General features: G+C 33.6%; 3 protein-coding genes across 4 annotated transcripts in view; 1 reads left to right on the forward strand and 2 right to left on the reverse strand.

The window, feature by feature from the left end:
- LOC147831538 (uncharacterized) overlaps window positions 1-3,132 on the reverse strand; it is a 36,817-nt gene extending 33,685 nt beyond the window's left edge. Inside the window, exon 1 of the mRNA XM_087304828.1 lies at window positions 3,105-3,132. Within this exon, the coding sequence (XP_087160954.1) occupies window positions 3,105-3,132 (28 nt within the window). The remainder of the gene's footprint in view (window positions 1-3,104) is intronic.
- Window positions 3,133-10,152: 7,020 nt separating this feature from the next.
- Window positions 10,153-18,473, reverse strand: rpp21 (ribonuclease P subunit p21). The gene is given in 5 exon segments (NM_001003530.3): window positions 10,153-12,157; window positions 17,702-17,836; window positions 17,924-18,006; window positions 18,122-18,222; window positions 18,321-18,473. Coding segments are annotated over 5 exon segments (498 nt in total). The 5' UTR covers window positions 18,378-18,473; the 3' UTR covers window positions 10,153-12,035.
- A 1,826-nt stretch (window positions 18,474-20,299) lies between these two features.
- gpc5b (glypican 5b) overlaps window positions 20,300-24,803 on the forward strand; it is a 64,436-nt gene continuing 59,932 nt past the window's right edge. Inside the window, exons 1-2 of one of the 2 annotated variants that reach the window (XM_087302262.1) lie at window positions 20,300-20,670; window positions 24,301-24,462. In XM_087302262.1, coding sequence (XP_087158388.1) covers window positions 20,502-20,670; window positions 24,301-24,462 — 331 coding nt within the window. In that variant the 5' untranslated portion in view covers window positions 20,300-20,501. 2 annotated transcript variants of the gene reach the window in all.

Raw genomic sequence — 24,803 nt, forward strand, 5'->3', positions numbered from 1 at the left:
GATTGTCTTGAAAACAATATTTATATTACTATTTTTATTATTAATAACGTCATTAAAAGCATACAATATTTTACAATTTTATTATTTACATAATACTACTAATTATTTTTCTTTTGTTTATATTGCATAAGCTCTCATTGAGTGTCTTGACGTGTATATTAGGAATTCATTAATTGATAATTAATTAATTTATCTGTTTGTTTGCATTGCCTACGGTGTCCTTGGTTGAAAAATATATTTATGATAATAATAGAAAAAAAAATTATTATTCTTATTATCGGTATTGTTGTTTCATCAGTGAATTGGGCTTATTTTAGTGTTTATGGTTCACTGACACAGTGTTATGTCACAGTGTTATAACACACACACACACACACACACACACACACACACACACACACACACACACACACACACTGCTTTGATGCCATTTGAATGAAGGAAAGTATGGAAGTATTTATTTATTCGGCAGATGCACTGAGCTGATATGATATGATGTTGCATCATTCAAGAGAAATGTGTTGTGTGTGTGTGTGTGTGTTTGTGTGTGTGTGTGTGTGTGTGTGTGTGTGTGTGTGTGTGTGTGTGTGTGTGTGTGTGTGTGTGTGTAATTACCAGTCTGCTTTAAAAAAAAAATTCTTTATTACACCTGTTTACGTCAGCTTTCTTTCTTTTGTTTGTTTAGTCTCTTATTCACTTCTTTAGTTTCATTCAAATATTTATTCATTGATATTGAGGATTGAGTGTTCATAAGCATCTTAAAACATTTATTTATTTATTAGTAGTATTTAATTCCTAATTAAAAACACAATATATTAATTTTGTTTAAATTGTGTAAAGTGTCCTCGGTGTCTCTAAAATACTATTCAATATTTACATAATAATTTCTAATTAAAAACACAATAAATAATCATTTGTTTTGTAAATATTTATTAATATCATTATTATTTATTGTTGTTATTACTATTTATCACACTCTCTGATGTAAAAATCTGGTTTATAAATAAATAATCTATTATTATAATTATCTTAATAGCATAAAAGTGTTTTATGTCTTAATAATTATAAAATAAAATAATTTAAAAAAATAATTATGATAATATAGACATTATTTTGTTGTATTTTAAAAAGTGAATCATAATAATATTGTATAATAATAATGTTATGATTATTATTTAAATTTTAATAGAAAACAACAAAATTTAAATTGTTTATATTTTGCATAAATAAATCTTTTTTCCATTATTATTGATGATATAAACATCATTAAGATTATTATTAATGTTTTTTTTCTTTTAAATAATCAATAAAAATCGACAAATAACAATTATGAAAATTGCTTGTCTTAAATTAAAATGAATAAAATTTGTATTACAATTTATTAGTTGGAGTCAAAATCATTTGCCCCTTTTGAATTGTTTATATATATATATATATATATATATATATATATATATATATATATATATATATATATATATATATATATATATATATATATATATATATCGAATGATGTTTAACAGAGCACGCAAGTTTTCCACAGTATTACCGATAATACCGGTACCAGTGTTTATAAAATAAATAAATAAATAAAATTTTCAAGGACAAAATTATTAATATTATTAAAATTATTAGCCCCCTAAGCTATATATTTTTTTCGATTGTCTATAAAACAAACCATCATCATACAATGACTTGACTAATTAGCATAATTACCCAGTTCACTCTTCAAATGTCACTTTAACCTGAATACCAGTATCTTACAACATAACCTTTTGTTTGCTTTACATGTCTTCCAGGTCTTTTCCAATCTAATCGGACGCTTCTTGGCTTCTTGGTCAGAATAAACTCAAAAAGACGTCCAGCCAGATTAATTCCAACACCAAAAATCTCTCCCTCGGGTAAAATGCAACACTATGTTTGTGGACTGATATTTTGTGCTGGAACATTTCCATTTTGGGCCATTCCCAAAGCTGCCAAAAACAATACAAAGAAAAAAAAGTATGCATAATATTTCTGATAACACAGAAATGACCTTGTTTTTTTCCTCAGATGAAACAAGCCAGACCTGAAATCAGTCTCAGAAATGTCAAAGCGCAGAGGAACATCGAGGTTCAGGTAATTTCATAAAAGTGCGTTTCCAAAGCATATCAAAAATTCATGCACAAACAGAACGTATTGGCAATATGCATCCAGCAGAGGAGACCAAAGACATTTATGGCATTTGCAGTATCTCTAGAGTCACATATGTGCTTACATATTCATAACCGCTGCTGCGTAAGTGTTGTTTATTAGTATCAGCCCAACAGTGCTTGTGAATTTCCCCTCGGGGGTCAATAAAGTGTCTTTATGAAGAGATTGGGTCTCGTTCAAAGGCGTTTGTAAAAATGAGCGATATGCGCACGCATGACCGCAGCTCGATTGCATTTCATATTAATATTCCAAAGCTGCTGCAAACCATTAGTCCCACTAAATATACTCAATACACGCGGGTCACATTGATACTTAACAATACATTTTTACTATATAGTGCTATAATAATAATAAAATAAAAAGACAAATAGTAAAAATTATAAAGGAAAATGTATTTAAATAAATAAACAATAATCAATTAAAAATATTTTTTAAATAATTTAACAAATTAAATTAAATTATCAAACAAAAATAAAACAAATATTGATTATAATATTTAACCATACTTTATAAATGTATACACACAAACACCAAAAATAGAATGAAATTCATTAAACAATATTATTTTACAGTTAATTATATATATATATATATATATATATATATATATATATATATATATATATATATATATATATATATATATATATTCTATTTCACAGGATTACAATTTATTTTATGTTAAACTGATTTAAAACAGCTTCCATATATAAAATGAAGTTAGAACATGATTAACTTAAGTTACAATGACCTAAAGAAAAACAAATGCCTGCACATGCCCTTTGGACAGTTTCTGCACGGGCCTGTTACAGTGTAGAAATATATTGAGTATATTAAGGAATATGAGTGTGTACTGCGCTGTATGAATGACCCTCTTCATCTGGATCTCATGTCGACCTTTCTCTCACCTCTGACGCTCCTCGAGTCCGCAAACATCTTCATTGAGCGCGATTCCTCAAGCTCTCCGTTTTTATTTCTAATGCACTTCCACTGACTTTGTGCAAATTGAATTAAATCCTCTCTTCCTATGCATCTCGTTCTGGCCTTCGGGGCAATTGATTCAGTTCTCTAATTTGAAGAGGTGGGAGGCCTGTTTTATGGCAAGCCATTTTTACATTGAATCTCTATTGGTCCCCATATGAATATTCAGTTTTGACTGGTATGTATTCCAATAGTGACGATTTGTCATTTTTATTATTTACACCAGTAGCTAGTTTACATTTCAAGTAACTTTAGTTATGTAATCAGATTACTTTTATTACCAAATTACTAAGTGTAATCTAGCCTATATATATTTTCTATAAATCTTACATACATTGATTTGAACATATATAAAACATTTTCGATTAACCCTAGTTGCTAATTTCCCATTTATTGACCAAGGAGTATCAGAACTGCAGATGTGTTGCGTACCCAGATAGCAGGCAGTAATCGGCCCGAGCTCGGCTGCCCCTCGGCGCCTCCGGCTCCGACTCGGCATCGGCGAGTGTTATCCGGGCCGAGTGCGGCCCGCAGCTCGCTCGCGCACATGCGGTTGTGATGCGGCTGTAAAGCACTGGCCCGATTCCGGTCAACCATATCCTGGCCGCTTCTGGCAAGGACTCGGCTGATGGCAACCGATTAAGTTCTTATTTTATCTAGTAATCTGTTAGCTCCACGTTTAATGATAATTTGAGAAAATATTAATGGTACGATAGCAAAAAAAAAAAGAATATTTAGTGTGGATGGTCGCAATGTTTAGACGCAAACAAAACAATATTATTTATAAATAGATTATACATGTCATCTAGAGAAAAACTATGTAAAATTCGCTTATTTTTGAGATAGCACGCTCCTGTGCTGACTGTTTTTTTTTAAAGCAGAAGTTGGTTTCATAATAAACACATGCGTTACTAAATTCCTGATCCAAACTCCAATCCAGACGGTGGCGGTAATGCTCCAAAAAGCTGGTTGTCAACCACCATGGCACGAAGATCACAAGAAGAAAAGGGTTGGTTTTTCAAACATTTCACGTGGAGTCCGGTCAGAAAGGTAAGCTTTTTACTGCTTGTGTTCTGTATAATTAGCGAATTTAGAGCTTAAAACATTTCCACGGTGTTTGGTTGTAACAGCGTTTAGTAATTTAAAACAGTTTGATACGAAATGTAACTTGCTTTAAGAAACACGACTGGAGCTAATGTATGCTAACGCTAACAGTTACAAACACGCCTGAAAGTTCATTTTCCTTTTACACAATGTTAGATTGTAACGTGTGTAGTAACTGAAAACTATTTTAATTATTTTAAAGAAACATGCAACGAATTTGTGTGTATGCTAACTGCGTTAAAGAAAGTTTCTGTAGACGAATCCATTAACATGGCAAAACGTGTTTTTTTCCTGATTTAACATTATAAAGTACCGTGGATGTTGAAAAAATCATTGTACAGGCGTATACTTCTCCAACAGTATTAATTCTGTGATTATGTGTAAATAAAAACGAATCGTTTTGGATTAATAAAATATTATTGTTTATCTTGTTTATGCAGTTAGTCACGAAAATGATCGAAACTCGACTGTTTACTATTCTCTTTAAATTATCCGAGAGAAATATATTACTATGCACTTTAATTCATATGTGTTAGCCTATGTGAATCAATTATATCTTTTGTTCAAGCTGTAATGGTCAGTGAATGTAAAACTGAACGTCTTAAAGCAGATTTTGATGTTTTTTTTTTTGTTTTTTATGTTATTGACAGTGATAAATTCTGATTTAAATGAATGGGTAACAATATTTGTTGGTTAAGTCTTATTGTTCTTGTTTAACAAAGGTTAGTGACATCATTTTGCAGCACATCACGACCAAAGAAGTCAATGGCACACTCTTTTGAACGTGAATAGGCATGTTATAGTTGTGTGCTAAAAGTCCATTATAAGCTGTAAACTGCTGATACATTTTCAACATAGATTGAGCTTTTCAGACATTACATTACTAATTGCTTCACAAACAGCTGAAATGGTTTATTGTTATTGGCTATCATCATCAAACATTTTTCACAATGGTAGGTTAATCTTCATGGGTACAGAATAATGCATGTGCTTGACCATCTTACAAATCTATGTCTCAGATTCATAAGGCTGTCACTCTGCATGAATCTCCGAATAAATCTTGTGCAACCTTCTGTGTACTGATTATTTACACTATAGGTATTATATGCATTAATTAACTTTGATAGTATTTCAGGGTTTGAACTTTTCTTTACGGGAGGTTAACAACAATGTGATGTTTTATTATAGATGCATATGAGGAAGCTCGACTCAAACATCCACACGCAACTGTGATTTCTGACTAGTAGACAGATGAGGATGATGATCGCCTGTCATACATCTAAAGACAGAACAGGTTTGTTTGCAATTATTTTAAATACATACTGTCAACATTATTTCATTGATCTATTACAACCTGTGAGTTTTGCCCTGGCACTATACTAAAGTGATGTTTTGTTTTGTAAATGTATCTGATTAAGGGACAGTATAGACACATCTATACCGTGATGAAGAAAAATTACTTGGAACAAAGAGGCTGGATAAAAGGCAGGTATGAAGATTTCAGAAATCAAGGCAGCACCACAAGTACCATCACCATCAATGACTATGGCAGAAATCTTAAGACCACCATCAAGATGCACAGATACTGTACATTCCAGTACACCAGGCGTGTCCAAACTACGGCCTGCGGGCCATCTGCGGCCCGCGAGGCTTTTTATAAATATCAATAGAATCTGGCCCGCTATACAAAAATGAACGTAATTCAATAAATAACCACCGGGTGTCGCTATTACATGCATTCAATTAAGCAGCAGTTCTTGTTATGATCTATCTATCTATCTATCTATCTATCTATCTATCTGTCTGTCTGTCTGTCTGTCTGTCTGTCTGTCTATCTACACACAGTTGAAGTCTGAATTATTAGCCCCTCATTGATTTATTTCTTCTTTTTTAAATATTTCCCAAATGATGTTTAACAGAGCAAGAACATTTTTACAGTATGTCTGATAATATTTTTTCTTTTGGAGAAAGACTTATGTTTTATTTCGGCTAGAATAAAAAGCGGTTTAATTTTTTTTTATGAACCATTTTAAGGTCAAAATTATTAGCCCCTTAAGTCTTCAGAACAAACCATTGTTATAAAATAACTTGCCTAATTACTTTAACTTGACTAGTTAACTTGATTAACCTAGTTAAGCCTTTAAATATCACTTTAAGCTGTATAGAAGTGTCTTAAAAATATCTAGTCAAATATTATTTACTGTCATCATGGCAAAGATAAAATAAATCAGTTATTAGAAATGAGTTTCTAAAACTAATATGTTTAGAAATGTGTGGAAAAAATGTTTAACTCTCCGTTAAACAGAAATTGGGGAAAAAATAAACGGTGGCTAATAATTTAGGGGGGCTAACAATTCTGACTTCAACTGTATATATATATCATGTCATATATATATATCATGTATATATATATCATGTCATATCAGACATATATATGTCTGTGTGATGTATGTAAAATTTGGCCCGCGACAACGTTTGTTTTTTTGCATCTGGCCCTCGGCCCAAAAAGTTTGGACACTCCTGCAGTACACCTATGAACATTTACAGTCTTTGTTCTAGTGCAGTTTGAGATCAAGACAGAACTTATTGCATCTCGTGATGTCTTTGTAAGACATCACTAAATTTGTTAAGGTTTAATGCAGCTAGAAAGTAAAGATCAACTAGAGAATATCAGCAGTGTCTAACCCACTGTTGTATTTACAGAAGTTTTATGAGAATAAGCTACAGGTTGATTTATACTAATCTGTTATTTTTTTTTTTTAGCACGACTGACTGAAGTTTTAAAATCATGCAACGTCATAAAGCAGCAGCTGGGCCTGATTCTCACAAAACCAAAACAGACGTGATGAAATTCCAGATGTAAACACATTTGACCTTCCTTTGGCCAATTGGATTTGGAAAAGCTTGAAAATCAACTAAAGGAGCAGCCTGAACAAATGAAGAAACTGGTAAGTTCAAGCTCTTGCTAATTTCAAAGTGTTTTAAGTTTATTTGTTTTTTTTATAGTTTTTTTTTTTTGCTTCGTAGGTAGCCTACTTTTTTCCTAATTTTTTCTTTTTTTTTACATTAGTACTTGTTCACTACTAATTATCTGTTTATCTTTTAATCACAGATGGAGTGAGGACAAATGTCCATACCACGCCACTGATAAAGAAGTGGAAAAATGCATTACAAGGTAGCTACAACTTGCCCCTGACAGGGATGGAGGAAGAAAGAAGAGAAAGCTAATGTGTCAAATGTCTACATCACTATTTTGTTTTATTTTTTAAACAACATTTTAAGTGTATTAGGATGTTCCCTGATACTTAAACAATTTGTTTCTTTCATTTGCATTTATATATATATATATATGTATATGTATATATATATATATATGTGTGTGTATATATGTATGGTATGTATGTATGTATGTGTGTGCGCCAAATTGTAAAGAAACATCTTGATACATTTTTAATAAACGTAATACAAATAAAATTATAAATATAAAATTGCACAAGACGTGTAAATATATGAAATTTATAATCATCTCACTCATGTCTTGCTGTTTGTGCAATTGATTTTGTTCTGCAATTATTTATATATATATATATATATATATATATATATATATATATATATATATATATATATATTTGTTTGTTTATTATTATTTTAATGTTTTATTAAAAAATGTTTCAAGATGTTTCTTCAGAATTCTGCAGTACTTTTTACAAGTTTGACTTGTATATTTTACGGATTGTCATTGGTATTTTTAAGATGTTTCTCGCTATATCTTAAATTGGTTTCTATATTTAGGTTTATATAAAATTTAGCTGTTTTTTTACAAATTTTTAATTCAAGTCTATTGGGAAAACAGGGTTGTTTTAAAAACATCTGTTTGTGTGTAATTTTTAGATTTTTTGTTTAAATCTTTCTGTGTGTCTTTATTGTGTTGTTTTATTGTTGTTTTTATATTGATATTCTTGTGCACTACAAAATTATTTATAAAATTTTAGTACTATTATTTTTTCATGCAATCAATAAACGTTTACCATTTATTTATTTTGTCATTTGTCTTGATTATTTTCGTTACAGAATATGTATGCAGTTTGCACTTTATTCAAAGGTTAAACGCAGTGCTTACACTTTGTGTTTACATTATAGCCTGTGTTTGCTGTTATATAAATTCAAATGGTTGTAATACCATATATCAAGTACCAATGTAATACCAAAAGGTTTTATAAGGTGTATAAATACGGAGTCGCGCCAGCTCCGGGCCGCAGCGCACATTACCCTCGCGCCGATTCCGGCGCGGATGCGCAGCGTCGGCTCGCTTACGGCCGCCGCATCTGGCCCGCTTGATTCGGGCCGGAATCGGGCAGTGAGTCCACAGGCATCCGGCCCGAGTCCGGCAGCCGAAGTTGGGCCGAGGGGTTAGTCTCCGGCAGGCGACAATCTAGCCGGAACTGGCCCGAGTATATTTTGCTATCTGGGTATGGTTGATGTCTAAGCATAATATTTACTGAAGTTCTAGATAAAATGTGATCATTTACTCACTTTAACAAAGCAGATTCATTCATTTAGTTTCCTACAGCGTACTCCCTTATTTATTAGGAGTAGCCACAAAGAAATGAACCGCCAACTATTCTGGCATATGTGTTACAAAGTGGATGTCCTTCCAGCCGCAACACAGTACTGAGAATCACCCATGAACTATCGCATTTATACACAGTCATACACTACAGCCAATTTAATTCCTCCAATTCACCTATAGGGCTTGACTTTGTAATGTGGGGAAAACCAGAGCGCCCAAACCCACACAAATACAGCAAGAACAAAAACAGATTCAGTATCCCTTAAATTATATTTAAAAAAATAAATCTATGAAATGCAAACTCAAGAGTATTCACTATTAAAAAGAGTTTGTTTGTTTTTTTCCCCGCCTGCTTCCTTTTCTTTGTGTGCCTCAAATGTAAAAACGCAAACTTGCATTTCCTTCAGCCTATAGGGTTTATTTCACTTTCAAAAAGGTGATTCTTTTTTTTTAACCAATAAGCAAGTCCAGCCCAAACACAAAATTAACACAATACTTTCCCTAACAATGCTAGTAGTTATTCTGATGCCTGTCTATCAACTTCTGCAGAACCAGTATTTCCAATACTAATTGGTGTTTTTAAACATTAGTTAGCATTTATTAAAAATAACTTATTACGCTAGTACCCATCCCATTAATAGATATTAGTACTTATATTAGACACAGGTGTCTTTCATAATTATTAGCAGCAACAAGTCTTATCTTAGTTTAGTAGTTACACTACCTGACAAAAGTCTTGCCTATCCAACTTTTAGGAACAACAAATAGTAACTTGACTTCTAGTTGATGAAAAACAATGGCCTCTAGATTACCCTTGTTTTACCTAAATAAACTATGATCATGCCTTAATTTTTAATTAGTATGACTCAAATAACTTATTAAATAAAGTAATTTGCAATGGCAAAGAAAGAGTTCATCAAGATTCTTTGGATTCATCTTCAATGCCTCCTCCTTCGTGTTACCCCAGACATGCTCATTAATGTTCATGTCTGGTGACTGGGCTGGCCAATCCAGGAGAACCTTTACCTTCTTTGATTTCAGGAACTTTGATGTGGAGGCTGAAGTGTGAGGAAGAGAGCTAACCTGCTGAAGAATTTGCCCTCTCCTGCGGTTTGTAATATAAAGGGCAGGACAAATGTCTTGATATCTCAGGTTGTTGATGTTGCCATCCACTCTACAGATCTCGCACACCCCCATACTGAATGTAATCCCAAACCATGACTTTTCCTTTACCGAACTTGACGGATTTCCGTGAGAATCTTGGGTCCATGCAGGTTCCAGGTCTTCTGCAGAATTTGTGATGATTGAGATGCAGTTCAAAATTTTACCTTTTGCCACTTTTCCAAATAGTCAACCGGAAGTCAAAATGTTATTTTTTGCTCTTACAACTGGGATCGACACCAAGACTTTTGTCAGGTGTAGATCTGCTTTTTTACTATGACCAGTCTTATGACACGACTACATGCTTTCAATTAAAAAAAATGTACCAGAAAAATAAAAAATCTTACAAGTAAATTTTTAATTAGCATGTAACAAATATGTACTAGTATCATCTAATAATTATCGAATGAATATATATTAGTGTTACAAATAAGAACTAGTATCAACTTAATTAGCAAGAGAACTCCATAAATAAGCATAAATTAATTAAATTAAATAAAAAAAATGGTATGTACTGGCCACAATTTGAATATATAGTCAAAACTAAACAGTTGATAACAGCTACTAGGAAATAAAAAAGGGCATGTACTAATAAATAACTATAATCTATAGGTAGTATACAGTATCTAATAATAAATGCCAGTGTCTAATGAATAGGCTATTATAACAAATACAAACTAATTGAAAGGTATCGGTAGGGTAGATATCAGTGTCTAATGCAGGGGCGTCCAAACTCGTTCCTGAAGGGCTGCTGCATAGTTTGGCTCCACCTCCCTTCAACATGCCTCCCTGGAAGTTTCTAGTATACCTTGAAAGAGCTTGATTAGCTGCTTCAGGTGCGTTTAATTGGGGTTAAAACTAAAATATGCAGGACACCGGCCCTCCAGGACCGAGCTGGCCACCCCTGGTCTAATGAATAAATTAAATAGTACAATAGGCTAATTTTTCTCTCATAAATATATCGTCTATTTGGTAAGTACTAGTATGTAATGTTTAATAAATATTATATCTAGCTAATAAGAAAGTCCCAACTAGCTAATAAACAAGTAGCCTACATAATGGGAGAAATTGAAAATAGTTGTATGGTTTATAGGCCTACGTATAAAGACAGCTTGCCATATTGATTTGATTGAGATGAAGCCTCTTGATGGAACTTTCAGTGTTTTTTTTTTTTTTTTTGTATCGACAGCTACTAGATGCATATCCTCAGGACCGCGCTGTTGTAATGCGTTTAGACGAGATCCATATCCCATCCAATTAACAACATCAGCAGCCACTGAATTACACTCTTACATGTGTAAATGCCTTCATATCACTTATAAATTATCGCCAGAGTACAGAATATCATGAATATGCAACAGCATTGAGCATCCAAGTTGAGGCGAGATACTCGGGAGAGCTCGTGCACGCAGATCTGAATAATGCATGAACGCGCATAACCGCGTGGGGAAAAAAGCAGGCTTTTGTTCTCATCAAAAACATCAAAAGTATAATATCAAAACCTTTATGCTCATCATGGGATGTAAACTCACGACCCTGAGATCAAGAGATTATCAGAGATCAACAGGCTTCAGAAGTTGAAAAAAAAAAGCTATCGATCGGAAAATCGAGAGAGAAAAGAATTATTAAGTTTGCTGCACGCGTATAAGTGAAATATCCACATGATGGTTTGGATAAAGAGGTAATTTAGCAACAGTAGATCAATCAATTTTTATGCAGGGAACTGAATTCCCAACAGATTTCCATATGCTCGGGGTGATAAAAGCAGCTTCTTTTTTTAATGGGAAGCCATAAAGAGTTCAATGATATTAAAGCATGCATAAAGTACAAAATAAAAGTCATTAGCAATGTAAATCAGCCCCTTACAGTAGGATCACTTCATTGCGAATCAAAACATCCATTCGATGCGGATGAAAACTAATATTGCACACCATGTCAGGAGAATAAAAAACTAATAATAGGATATAACCAAACAGTTGAAGCTATTCTAATGCCTCAAGACAGTCTCATAAAACAAGTATCATGAAGATTTAGGTTTATTTGTTTGAGCTGTAGGTGTAGTCTTCGCTGCTGTGGATGCTGAACCACTTGAACCATCACATTTCTTCCCTTGGGTTGTTGAGTTAGATGAAGGACCAGCGTCTGCAGAACAAATATGGTTACATTGGGTAAATTTACAACATTTATTGAATGCTAATTAGTGCTAAATTGCTTATGTATGTGGTCTCAGGTTTGTAAATGTGATATCATAAAAGGGTAAATAAGCATTTGTTTTATTAATGTAGCTCACAAGCTAAAGAGTTAGACTAGCTATAATCCTATTACTCTATCTAATATATTAAATCACAGATTATTAGCCTCATAAGCAAAAACTAGTCACTAAGCCTTTCAAGCTTTGCATGCATCGCTGGTTGATTTATAAGCAAAGCTTTTGATGATTAGCCTGTTAATTGTCAGTTTACCTACTAATGTAAAATGAAAAATAAAGATGCCATAAAATAAAAATATGGATATATCTAGGTCAGGCCCGGATTGGCTAATCGGGAGGACCAGGAGAATTTCCGGTGGGCCGGTCCATTTTTTGGCCACGAGGGCCATACCCTCACTATTTTTATTCATTATTTTGCCCCAACTCCACTCTTTTTATTTATTTTCTCGCAGCCCTGTGAGCAAAATGCAGCCTGCAGGTTAATGATGACAGCGGCACCTTAGTAAATATAAGAATTCAAATAATTAATATTAATGAATATTACACCTGCTCAATGAAAATAAGATGTTTCACTACATTATTAAATCTGACATAACTTAATCAGAAATTTAAACATGGGAGAAAAAGTTTAAGCCATCAATAGAAAGTAATACTATGGTTAAAAGAGTCTTGCAGATGACAATATTTATTTCATAACAGCACCATTGTGGTCCAGTGGTCAGCACGTTGCGTTTCGACGCCGCCGATACGAACCTCACCTAAATAATTTTTTTTATTTAATTTTTAGTGTTAACACATATAATACTGTTTGGGTTACTTATGTAGGTGTACATTTTTTATTGTTTATCTATAAAGAACTTTTCACAGAATATATATTCAGATATTGCATTAAAGGACATTGTGGTGATTTAAAGAATAGTGTTGGAGATTTAGCTACCCTTTAATATTCTCATATTTATGAAAAACATTTGAAGTTCTAAAGCATCTGTTTTCTTGAAAAAGATGTGAACTGAGGTGGGCCGGTCTAAGGCTTGAAACTCCAGGGCTGAAAAGGAGTCCCACTCCGGCCCTGATCTAGGTAGATCTGAATAATGAGTGCTTTATACATGGAAATGGCATACTGTGAATCTCAAACATCGTTTCCTCATTCTCATGTAAATCCTGTGAGTGCAAAATCCCAATAAAAAGCGATCAATCCAAGCAAAACAGATGTTTCCCATGGGATCATTATTACGCACAAATCACAGCAGCATTTGATTAGCCAAAATGTTTCCTACTGATATTACAATAATTATAATTTCTCCCACTTACTTTCTAAGTTTGACACAGCTGCTTATATTTCCTATGTATGTGGGACTCTTATTTTGGCAATACATTATCTGTGGGACATGTAAACACAACAGCATCTCATGTTTATCCACTTGTTGAGTGTGACGTCACATGAAACAGCTTCCGGGTCCAAGCGCTACTGTATGTGGAGACTTGACAAATGTTAATAATAAACGTTCACAAAGCGATGTAATACTTTCGAAAATCACGATAGCAATATATATGTCCATGCCTAATATCTGATGGCCAGAAAGTGATTAATTTTGTAAGAAATTGTAAAAAAAATTTGGTATTTGTGATGCAGCAAGTCCAGAGACTGTTGTGTACACTATGCTTTTATATAAAATTCACTTTAATGTGTGATAGATAGGACTAAAATGTGGTCATAAACAAATACTTTCACAATTCAAATGAGTAGTGGCTTGGACCTGGAAACAGTATTTCATACATCATGACTTAACAAGCGGACAGCTAGAACGGAAAATTCAGGAAAAACAAATAATAATTGTATTTATATTTTAGCACCATTCCAAAGAGGCTTAAGGTCTGTTTAACTGTTTCTTTTATTAGTTCAAAGCCTGCATGAACTCAAAATCTACTCTTCCTAATTTTAATTCTATATAGAAGTGTTTGTTATAAACAAATAATCTATATAATTCATTATTTTGTAAAAAAAAACATACATTTAGTAGACGCTTTTATCCAAAGCGACTTACAAATAAGGACAAGGAAGCAATTTAAGCAACTATAAGAGCAACAATGAATAAGTGCTGTAGGCAAGGTTCAGGTATGTAAAGAAGGTGTAAGAAGCAAAACAAAAAAAATTGCCCTGCGTGTTTCTGCCCTGCTTTTGTCCATTCGTACTTCCAGTCTTAACCCTTTTCATGGCGACTTTAATGTGTATTTTATGTATTTTTTTGTTTATGTTTGTAATGAGGTAATGTAAAACCTCCTGTCCACTTCAGTTGAAACGACTAGCATTTGACAAGGCAATTACTCAAGTTTGTTCAAATATGTTTTGACACCGAAATATGTTTTTTTTTTTTTTTGTACATTTACTTTAGAACCCATCACCCTGTGTGGATAAGCAACACGAGTTGCTGAAGTCACAGACTGGAGAATGGGAGTAGAGCTCATGTATATTCACGACGATTCCAAATAAGGTCAAAAGAGAGCTTTCTATATTAGGGGTAAATCATAAGCTTCTAAACAGGCTTGTAAACCAGTTTCTAGAGATTTATTTCCAAATGCCTTCTATGTAGATATGAGAGAACAAATGTAAACAATGTATCAAACACATTATATGGCACCTTTAACATACTATGTACAAGAAAAAAATAATACTATTACTACAGTAGTCAATATTTGAAAAGGATGACAAAAACTGTCATCAACGCTAGCATAAGACAAAAAAAAAAAAAAAAAACAGGTGAAAGACAAGACAAGCTTTGATGAAATGATTTGATACAAAAAATTGACTAGTGAAGTTAGCCCTTATCTTTGCATACAGTTAAACAATTACTCCGTTATCTGAACTGAGCACTGACAGCTTAGCCTAATGTATTTGCACACCAATAGCTAAATAGCGTGCTCTTTTCTACTTTGGTTAAAAACAGGATTAGACGTTTTAGGCCCCGTTTACACTAGTGCGTTTTAGTTTTAAAACGGCGTTTTAGAATGAAAACGATCCGCGTCCACACTCGCGTTTTACCCAGCGTTTCTGAACAGCTCTCTGTCCACACCAAAACGCTGAAAACGCACATCACGTGACCACACACACACACTCTCGGGCAAGCGCTGCAGCCCATCTACCCAGATGAGAGCTGTGCTAGTCGGACTTCTCATCAAGCATCTCCCACTGGATCTAATCTAACAATATTTATTAAACGTGATATTTCATTCATCTTGTTGTCTTTATCAAACGACATATTCCCTGACTTTGGTCATTGGAATCTTTTACTTGTTCTCAGGTAACGTGCTTTGGCTGAGCGCAAAGATAAGTTAATGATTAATGTAACCACGTAGCCTATTCTGTATATTGACTGATCGCTTGCCTTTATTTGCAATAATGTATAAACTTATTGTATGTTATACTTTTATAATGGCCATTATCGATTATTAAAACTGATATTCAGCAAAAGAGAGGGTATGTTTCGCATTTTTACTGAAATTTAAAGGAGGCAGTTGTTATGGGCTCCGTTTTGTTATAAATATCCACACAGTGAAGATGACGCTCATGCAGCACGACGCCTCAACATATCTGCTGTCTGTTAAGTTGTTAATATTAAAATGAAAATAGGCAGTTCCTTAAATCATATTTACATTTTATTGTTGAGAAAGTGAAACAACGTAGCCAGGGTGATGTGAATGAAGTTATAAAGTACACTGTTCCCTTTGAAGATTTACCCGTGTCCAGTCTGTTTTCCATATCAAACTGAGAAGAAGAGACTGCAGCCTTGATCAAACTTGCGAAGTCTGAACTTAGGATGCAGGACTGAACTGTATGTGTTAGGCTACTTAATATTGAGGAAAAGCCCCAATCAGAGAGACGAATGTCTGCAGCCCCGCCTTCAATTTCAGATGTCTCCGTTTTCCATCATCCACACTGAGACAGAGCAGCAGCGTTTCAGAATGAAAACGGCCTCTCCAGCGTTTTCGAAACGCTTCGTTTTCTGCGCTCGAGAACTCCGCTGTAGTGTGGACGGTTGGCGTAACCGTAGCAAAACTTTTGAGTTTTCAAACTAAAACGCATTAGTGTAAATGGGGCCTTAAATTAAAAAAAAAATAATAAACTGTATTCATTAGCCAAATAACCAGTATACATAACATCCCACTAACACATTAACCCCCTAAATTAACATCACTCATCAAGCAAATTTCAACTAGCAATCAACCAGCAAACTTTGCTTTCAGTTTTTTAACTGCTACATTTATTCTTACAAATTAGCTTTGCTCACTGCCACCTGATTAGCCTGCCATTCCTGACATACCAATAACAGATTAGCCTGACAAGCTAACATATCACTAGCAGATTATCCAGTTAGCTTGGATTTCACTGCTACAAACATTCTCTTTTGTCAGGTAATTTACAAGGTAGGTGGTTTACCAATTAGCTTTGCATAATGCTACAGTAGTATGCTACCTGATTAGCCAGCTATTCTAACATACCAGTAACATAATTTACCAATCATTAGATGAAAAAACATTTAGTTTAGCTTCTACAGCTAATTATTTCCACCTATTTTCTTACACCAACACTTCATATATGTTAATAGATATTTCATTAGATATTTATCCCTTTAATATAGCAAGTCTTATGTGCCATAAAGCTCAGATTATGCTTTAAAAAAATTAACTTTAATGACACAAACATGGTAGCATTTTCCAGTTTTATTTTATTTTGAGTGATAGGATTTATCAAGTAATATTATTTATTTATTTAATTATTTTCATATTTGTGATTTGATACTTTTCTGTATCTCCTCTGGATATATTTGTGATTTGTCAATGATGTAAACAGTATGTAAGTGAATCAATAATAGACTTGATTTAAAATATGTGTTGCTATGATGAACTGAATGGAAAATTTAACCAATTTTAAATGGTGAATTCAAATTGTCATCCAATGACTATCAAGCTACAACATTGTTCATAATCAAGTTAAATGGTGCTTATGTTTTTTGGAGGTCTTACTAACATTTCAGAATGATATACAAAGTAGTGTAAAAAATATATAATGGTAAGCATGTTTATATGATGTGTTGCGCTCTTAACAGTACGTCATGATAATTCATCTGTATAAGCCTTTTTTTATCATACTTTACTATTTTATTAAACGCTAATGTCTGAATGTGCAAATATAAAACCAACTTTACCTCAGTGCTAAGCATGGGATGATTCAAGGTAGACAGTGGTTTGAAAAAGTCAAGGTTTTAAAACTAACAACATTTTCTGCTATACCGTTCTAAAAGGAAAGCAGTTTCTCCAGCAGAAAATATCTCCAAAGACGCCATTTTAAAATAGTAAAAAAATCTGTTTTTGAAACTAATGAAGACAGCAGAAGTCAATAATGAATTTGAGTTATTTAGCCTGACATGTTTACTGTTCCAAAATATTTTAAATGTTTTGCTAATTCAAAATAAGTTTACCTTGAGATGTCTGGTTTTCTAGTTGAGCCTCTGGTTGATCCACCCACAGTTTATGTTTCGGGTTGTTTGGGAATCGTTTGGTCAGTCCACAACTTAGACATCGTACAACAGTCTTACGTTGTCGCCCCTTTCCTCCTTAAAATTTTATATTGAATTAACTTGAAATGAATTGTTAACTTTTAAATAGACAGACAGACAGACAGACAGACAGACAGACCTTACTTTTTTGTCGTACAGTTGATGTGACACCTGGTATTAGTAAAGTGTAGCATTTCTTGCAAATGGTTCTCTTCACTGAAGGGTCTCTTTTAACAGAAAAAAAAAACATATTTTGCTGAAGCTTAATTTAAAATAACTATACTTTGTATATTTAAAATTGACGTATATTAGTGTAAACACTTATAGTTACAGCATACTTACTGTCTGAGCACTAGTCGTTTAGAGATTGTCTTCTGTGTGAAGCAGTAAAATCGTGCTAATTCGATGTTCTCTGGGTTTTGGGCCAAAACGCAGTGAGCAGCCTTTGATTAACCGTAAGAAGAAAACATCAGCAAAAGATTTGGAGATATTCGAATAAGTATGAGAGGATATTATACGAATGAATGAGAGCCTGACTAACCTGATAGAGGAAATTGAGGCGTTGAAATGCTTCTTTATCTTTTATATTCCCAGCCATGTGTCTTTATAAGCGTTTAGCTGATCTTAAAATCGGAAAAGTGTGAACTTGGGAGTACATAACATCACAGCATGCTTGTATTATTCCTTCTGCGTCTCTGAATCCGGTAAAAATCCCTCTATTTACAGTATTTCGCCATCTAGTGGTGTTACTTCATTACTACTTTATTTTTAAAAAAGAGTGTGATGCATGAACATACTGCGCCTCATAGCGACAGGACGAAATAACGCTGATTTGTGGACTTGTCCAAGTATATTATATTATATTATATTATATTATATTATATTATATTATATTATATTATATTATATTATATTATATTATATTATATTATATTATATTATATTATATTATAATTTATTATAATTTATTATATTATATTGTTTACAGCTGAAGATTATAGGAGTTATAACATTTTTAAGCGTCCTATAATCTGTGGGAGTTTTGAATCACGGGTAAAATTACAGTTAGCTGCTTTGCTAACAATGTAGTCCATTTTCTGAATATGTAAACGAAAGTAAATGTCGACATGATAATAAATTGCAGATTTTACCGTCAACGTGATATTTAAAATAATATTGTGTTTGTGTATGCACACAGCATTTGCATGATATTGATTTGCTTCTGTTGTTAAGTTATTATATATTCAGTGGACAAATCTACAGGTTGCACAAAATCAATTTCATCTACTTCCAGCCAGCCATTTTTTATTATTTATAAATGTTTTCCCAATCATTTTGTGTCGTGTGAAGAAAATATTAAATGGAGATTGCTGCTAGACTTAGGTAGAAAAAAAATATTTATTGAGTTGTGGCCTTAAGAAAGCGTGTTTGTTACTAGCTTAATATTCAGACTTAAGTTGCTCTCAAAATATTTTTTTCTTCCTAAAAACTACGACTGTAAATAGAGAAAAACAAATCAAGAAATATTTGATGCTATTTATTTGAAGCAAAAACTGAATATCTGAAAGTATGATTTCTGAATATCTAAATTAAGTTTTTTCTACCCAGCCTTGTCAAAACACTAATTAATTCATTGTTTTGCAGCTAATTGAAAATCATTTTAAAATATACAGTTAAAATCATGGATATTTGCGAAAGTTTTAAATTTTCCATTTTTAATAATTGCAACTAAATTATAATAAAATATGCTGATATATATATATATATATATATATATATATATATATATATATATATATATATATATATATATATATATATATATATATATATATATATATATATATATATATAAACTACCGATCAAAAGTTTGGGGTCATGTTTTTTTCATGTTTTTTTTTTTAAGAAAATTATTCTGTTCATCAAGGCAGCATTTATTGAATGTAAAAAACCTAATAAATTGTTAATTATATATGTATGTATACATATATATATATATTTTTTTTTTTTACTACAGTTTTGTAGTTTATATTAAACTAATTCTGATTAATTGTTCAATTTTTTTTACATGGTTACTGTAAGAAGACTAAATAGATCTTACATTTTTATTTTGATTTTTTTTTCTGAGCTGACATTTTCTTTATAAATAACTTAAAACTTTCTCTTTCATCTTACTAAAAGCTGCTGTAAATTTAGTTATTTGATCATTAAAACATTTTGCATTATTAATGTATTAAAGAAAAACAATATGATATTTATGAAGGCATTTTATTCATTTTCTCCCAATAGATAAGCCTTAAAATAACATTAAACGGATGAAAAAAAATCTATCTATCTATCTATCTATCTATCTATCTATCTATCTATCTATCTATCTATCTATCTATCTATCTATCTATCTATCTATCTATCTATCTATCTATCTATCTATCTATCTATCTATTCCTGTGTGAGGGGTGTGTGCAGTGAGTGTTCGGCGCACAAAATTGGCATAAGTCTCTGGATACACACACAGGGGCCCTTCCTTACATGTCCCCAGTGCAGACCGCGCAGCATGTGAAGCCCCTGCTAGGCTGCAAAACATTCTCTCTGGATACTTCATTAAGCGGCTCTAAATGTGCCTGTCTTCAGGATAATAGTTACTTTCTTTAGTCTCGCCTCGGGTTTTTCCCCTTCACATTGGCTCAGAGGGCTTTTCTGTGGACTGACTGAGATGGTGCAATGCTCCGCGGGACAGCACCGCGTGTCTGCTGGATGTGGATCCTGCTCTTCAGTGTGCTGATATGGAGGGTTCAGAGCGCCGGTGCGCAGAGCTGTCATGAGGTCAAAACCGCTTTCCAGCTGCGGCAGGTCGGCTCATTGCGGTGGGTTCCGGAGACAGCAGCTACAGGTTTGTTTGCACCGGAGGAAACGGTATAAACAGTCACATCCTGAACAGTTTCCTGTGATGGTTAGTCAGCTATATTTATGTTTTTCTTCTTCAAGAGTAAAAAAATATGACCAATTGAACACGTTGACAAAAAGCAAGGACTTTAAAAAAATGTTATGTAACTTGAAGGTACAGTTAAGTTACAAACAATGACAACTGAATTTTAACTGTGAGAACATGTGAGGGATTTACATAATCATGTTAATTAAAAGTTAATTATATAACTAAAAACTCGGCATGTATACTAAAGCTGTGGTAGTCGATAAACAGCTACTTGTGTCTAATTTTAAACAACAAAACAATATGAAACATATAAAATGGAGCGCTATAACTAACATAGTTTTTGCTAACAACAAATAACGTCAAAAATCACGCCAAACTGACGTAAAACAAAAACATTTTAGGGAATGTGATTGATCATTTTAGTCTTTGACCATTTAAAATCGGTTAATTCGCCACTTCATTTAGTCTATTTCTAAAATGTCACATGTCTTTTCATTCATTATTTTCCTTTGGCTTAGTCTCTTTTTCAGGGGTCACCACAGCGGAATAAACCGTCTCAAATGATCTTTAAAAGTTTAAAGTATATTTATTTTTGGTTTAGTAACCTTTATTAATGTAGGTTAAATTAAAACAATGGTTTTTGTGTGTGTACCTGTCAAGAAACGTGACTGAATTTTAATAAATAGTTGTCATTATATTATATTATATTATAATATATATTTTATTATATTATATTGTATTATATTATATTATCATTCATTCTCTTGTCGGCTTAGTCCCTTTATTAATCTGGGGCACCACAGCAGAATGAACCACCAACTTATCCAGCACGTTGTTATGCAGCGGATGCCCTTCCAGCCGCAACCCATCTCTGGGAAACATCCACACACACTCATACATACAATTTAGCCTACCCAATTCACCTGTACGACATGTCTTTTGGACTGTGGGGGAAACCGGAGAACGCGGAGGAAAGACACGCGAACACAGGGAGAACATGCAAACTCCACACAGAAACGGAAACGGAGGATCAAACCAGCGACCTTCTTGATATGAGGCAACAGCACTACCTACTGTGCCACTGCTTCGCCCCTATATTATATTATTTTATATTATATTATAATATATTATATTATATTATATTATATTATATTATATTATATTAGATGCGGGCCCATATAATGTTGCTTTGAATTGTTTCAGCTTTGTCCTGTTAGGCTGTTATGTAACCAATTAAGTATAATTATTTAATTTGAACAAAAAGCACAAAATATTGACCTATTAATTTATTACACTGTAGATTTTTATAAGTTTTTTTATTTTTGTGAGATTTACTAAGTAATTTTTACAAGAGAAAATATTGCAGGCTTTTAAATGTCTATGTTTACTAACATTTCCTTAGTGAAAATTGTATCTACACCATGTTTTCCCCCAGTTTAATATATTTATGAATACGCTGAACTATATGTTATGTAAAATGCGACTGAAAAAGTCGTCTAACAAACAGGTCATTTTGATGACAGAGCATAAATCAGAAATGCCAGTGGTGTTGACAAAATGAAAACGACTGTAGGATAGGCTGTCAAATGTTTTTCATGTTACGCATTTCATGTTAAATCAAAAACGCATTCCTGAACTGAAGTCATCTCAAAAATGCTTGCGAGTTCCTGTGAAATTGACAGCTAGCCATCTTAGGTTTGTCTCAGGTTCTTGTTTATGGAAAGGATACACTGGAAAAGCATGACGATTACAAAATATTCTTAGTACATACGTTCCATGTGTATTGAGAGGTGAGAGAGGTCATCCGAATGCCGGTGATCACAGTCAGCTGCTCTAATGCATGGCTTATGGGGTCCCATTGGTGTAAAATTGGTCACATAGGATAGAGCCGGATGACTGACAGAGCGGATATCATCTGTCTTGATCACATGTTTTCCCTTTTACATGCACCTACTGCCACACTGTTTGTATGTTAATCATGTCCCATGACAATTGTAAAGAAAATGTAATAATTAGAAAGATTAGCATTGTTGTAGCATTAAATCAATGGTTATTGAATGATAAAAGCGCTGAATAATATTACTGTACCCGTTGCAGCCCTCTCAGAAAAAAAGATAAAGATGCTGCTACTGGGGCAGTACCTTTTCAAAAAAAATACATATTTGTACACAGTAGTCCACAGTGGTATCTAAAAGGTGACTATTATGGACCCTTTAGGTACAAATATCTACCTTTTAAAAAGATACTGCCCTAGAGACAACTCCTGTACCTTTATTTCTGAACATGTATGGTACAGATTTTCATTCTTTGCGCAAGATGCAATGATTTATGCTAAGCTATGCTAAGCTAAAAGTGCTCCCGCCAGACCTGGAGATAGGCTGAATGGATTCATAAATGGTAGAACTCAACTGTTTAACTCTAGAGGATTTGTTAAATGAGCCTATTTTCAACATCCACAGAAAAAGAAAACATTTTTGTTTTGATAATCATTCATCTAAATCTGACCTTGTGCTTCTGCTTTGAAATGGCAGCCCTTCTCTGATGACATCAGTTTGATGGCTTGGGCAAATTAGGCTTAGTTTGAAAAGAGGAGCACAAAAATAAAACCCGCCCCTAACTATAAAACTATTTTCAGGTGAAAATACATAATCATTATCATCGTTATTACATTTTTTTTTTACCCAAAGTTACATATGCATATACACTGCAACTAAGATTTTTTTTTTAAACCTATACGACCTGCTCTTTAAGATACACCCTTTCAATAGGCTCCCTATGGACTCTTTGCCCCCTTTCCACTATTATTAATGCCTTGGTGAAATCTGGCATTGTATTGTTGATATAGAGCACAGAAAACATTAAGTCTGATGCAAATATGCTGATGCAAACATTATGAACAGTATTATACTTGACTTTGCTAATTACATTTACCACAGGAAAGCCATTCGGTGTGCATGATTTGTTTGTTAGCTTGGAAAAATACTCTAGAGCAGGGGTCACCAATCTCGTTCCTGGAGGTCCGGTGCCCTGCATAGTTTAGCTCCAACTTGCCTCAACACACCTGCCTGGGTGTTTCAAGTATACCTAGTAAGACCTTGATTAGCTTGTTCAGGTGTGTTTGATCAGGGTTGGAGCTAAATTCTGCCGGACACCGGCCCTCCAAGTTTGTTGATCCCTGCTCTAGAGGAAGGCATTGCATGAAGGTTAAAATTGTACGCATTACTAAACTATCCAATCCTCCAATTCACAACTCCAAATCTTCGATCAACTAAATATATAAGTTCATCCAATTTGTTTGTTCAAACTTGCTCAAAACCCCCTTTAGGTTTACATGTAAAAATGCTGTACAACTACTTTTAGTCAATGTAAACAGTATGTCACTTGACTTTGCAAATTGCATTTACCACAGGAAAGCCATTCAGTGTTCATAATCAGTTTGTTAGCTTAGAAAAAAAACTTTAGAGGAGGCATTGCATGAGGGTTAAAAACTGTACTCAGAAATCCAACATATGAAAGTTATGAGACATGTGGTTTAAATAGGCACAAATGTTTCTACTTAAGTCACCTTCTATGATTAATCCATCACAGATGCAGAACTTCTCATCTGTAAACACCAGGGTCCCACATGCTGTACCCGCAAGATGGAGGAGAGCTACTACTCAGCTGCTCAAAGAGACACACTCCAAAACATTCTCTCCTATAGCTTCGAACTCAAGTATCTCATCCTGGGCCATGCTTCTTCCTTCCAGGGTATGTATTGAGATGGAGTGAAGCTTATTGGCCAAACAAACACTAGGACATGTGCTTTTTGCATTCGCAGCAGCGGCAGTAGTAGGTCATGGGATCAAGTCCCTGCCACAGCAGGTGGGTCATATGACATGTTATTACTTTGTATGTGTTGTATAGGAAACACAGAGGTGGTGTTTAACATTTCTTACATTGTACATCATGACTTTCCAAGGTTACTTGGAGATTTGGCTTTTGTCCGCTGTTTTTCATGCTCACAGGATGATCCTTTATCTGCCTGAGGTCTCCTGTGAAGCAATACATGTGCATCCTAGGGGTTGATTGGCGCTTTAGGATTAGGACAA

This window comes from Danio rerio, chromosome 22, assembly GCF_052040795.2.
Source record: "Danio rerio strain M-AB ecotype USA chromosome 22, GRCz13ab, whole genome shotgun sequence".
Classification (NCBI taxonomy): Eukaryota; Metazoa; Chordata; class Actinopteri; order Cypriniformes; family Danionidae; genus Danio; species Danio rerio.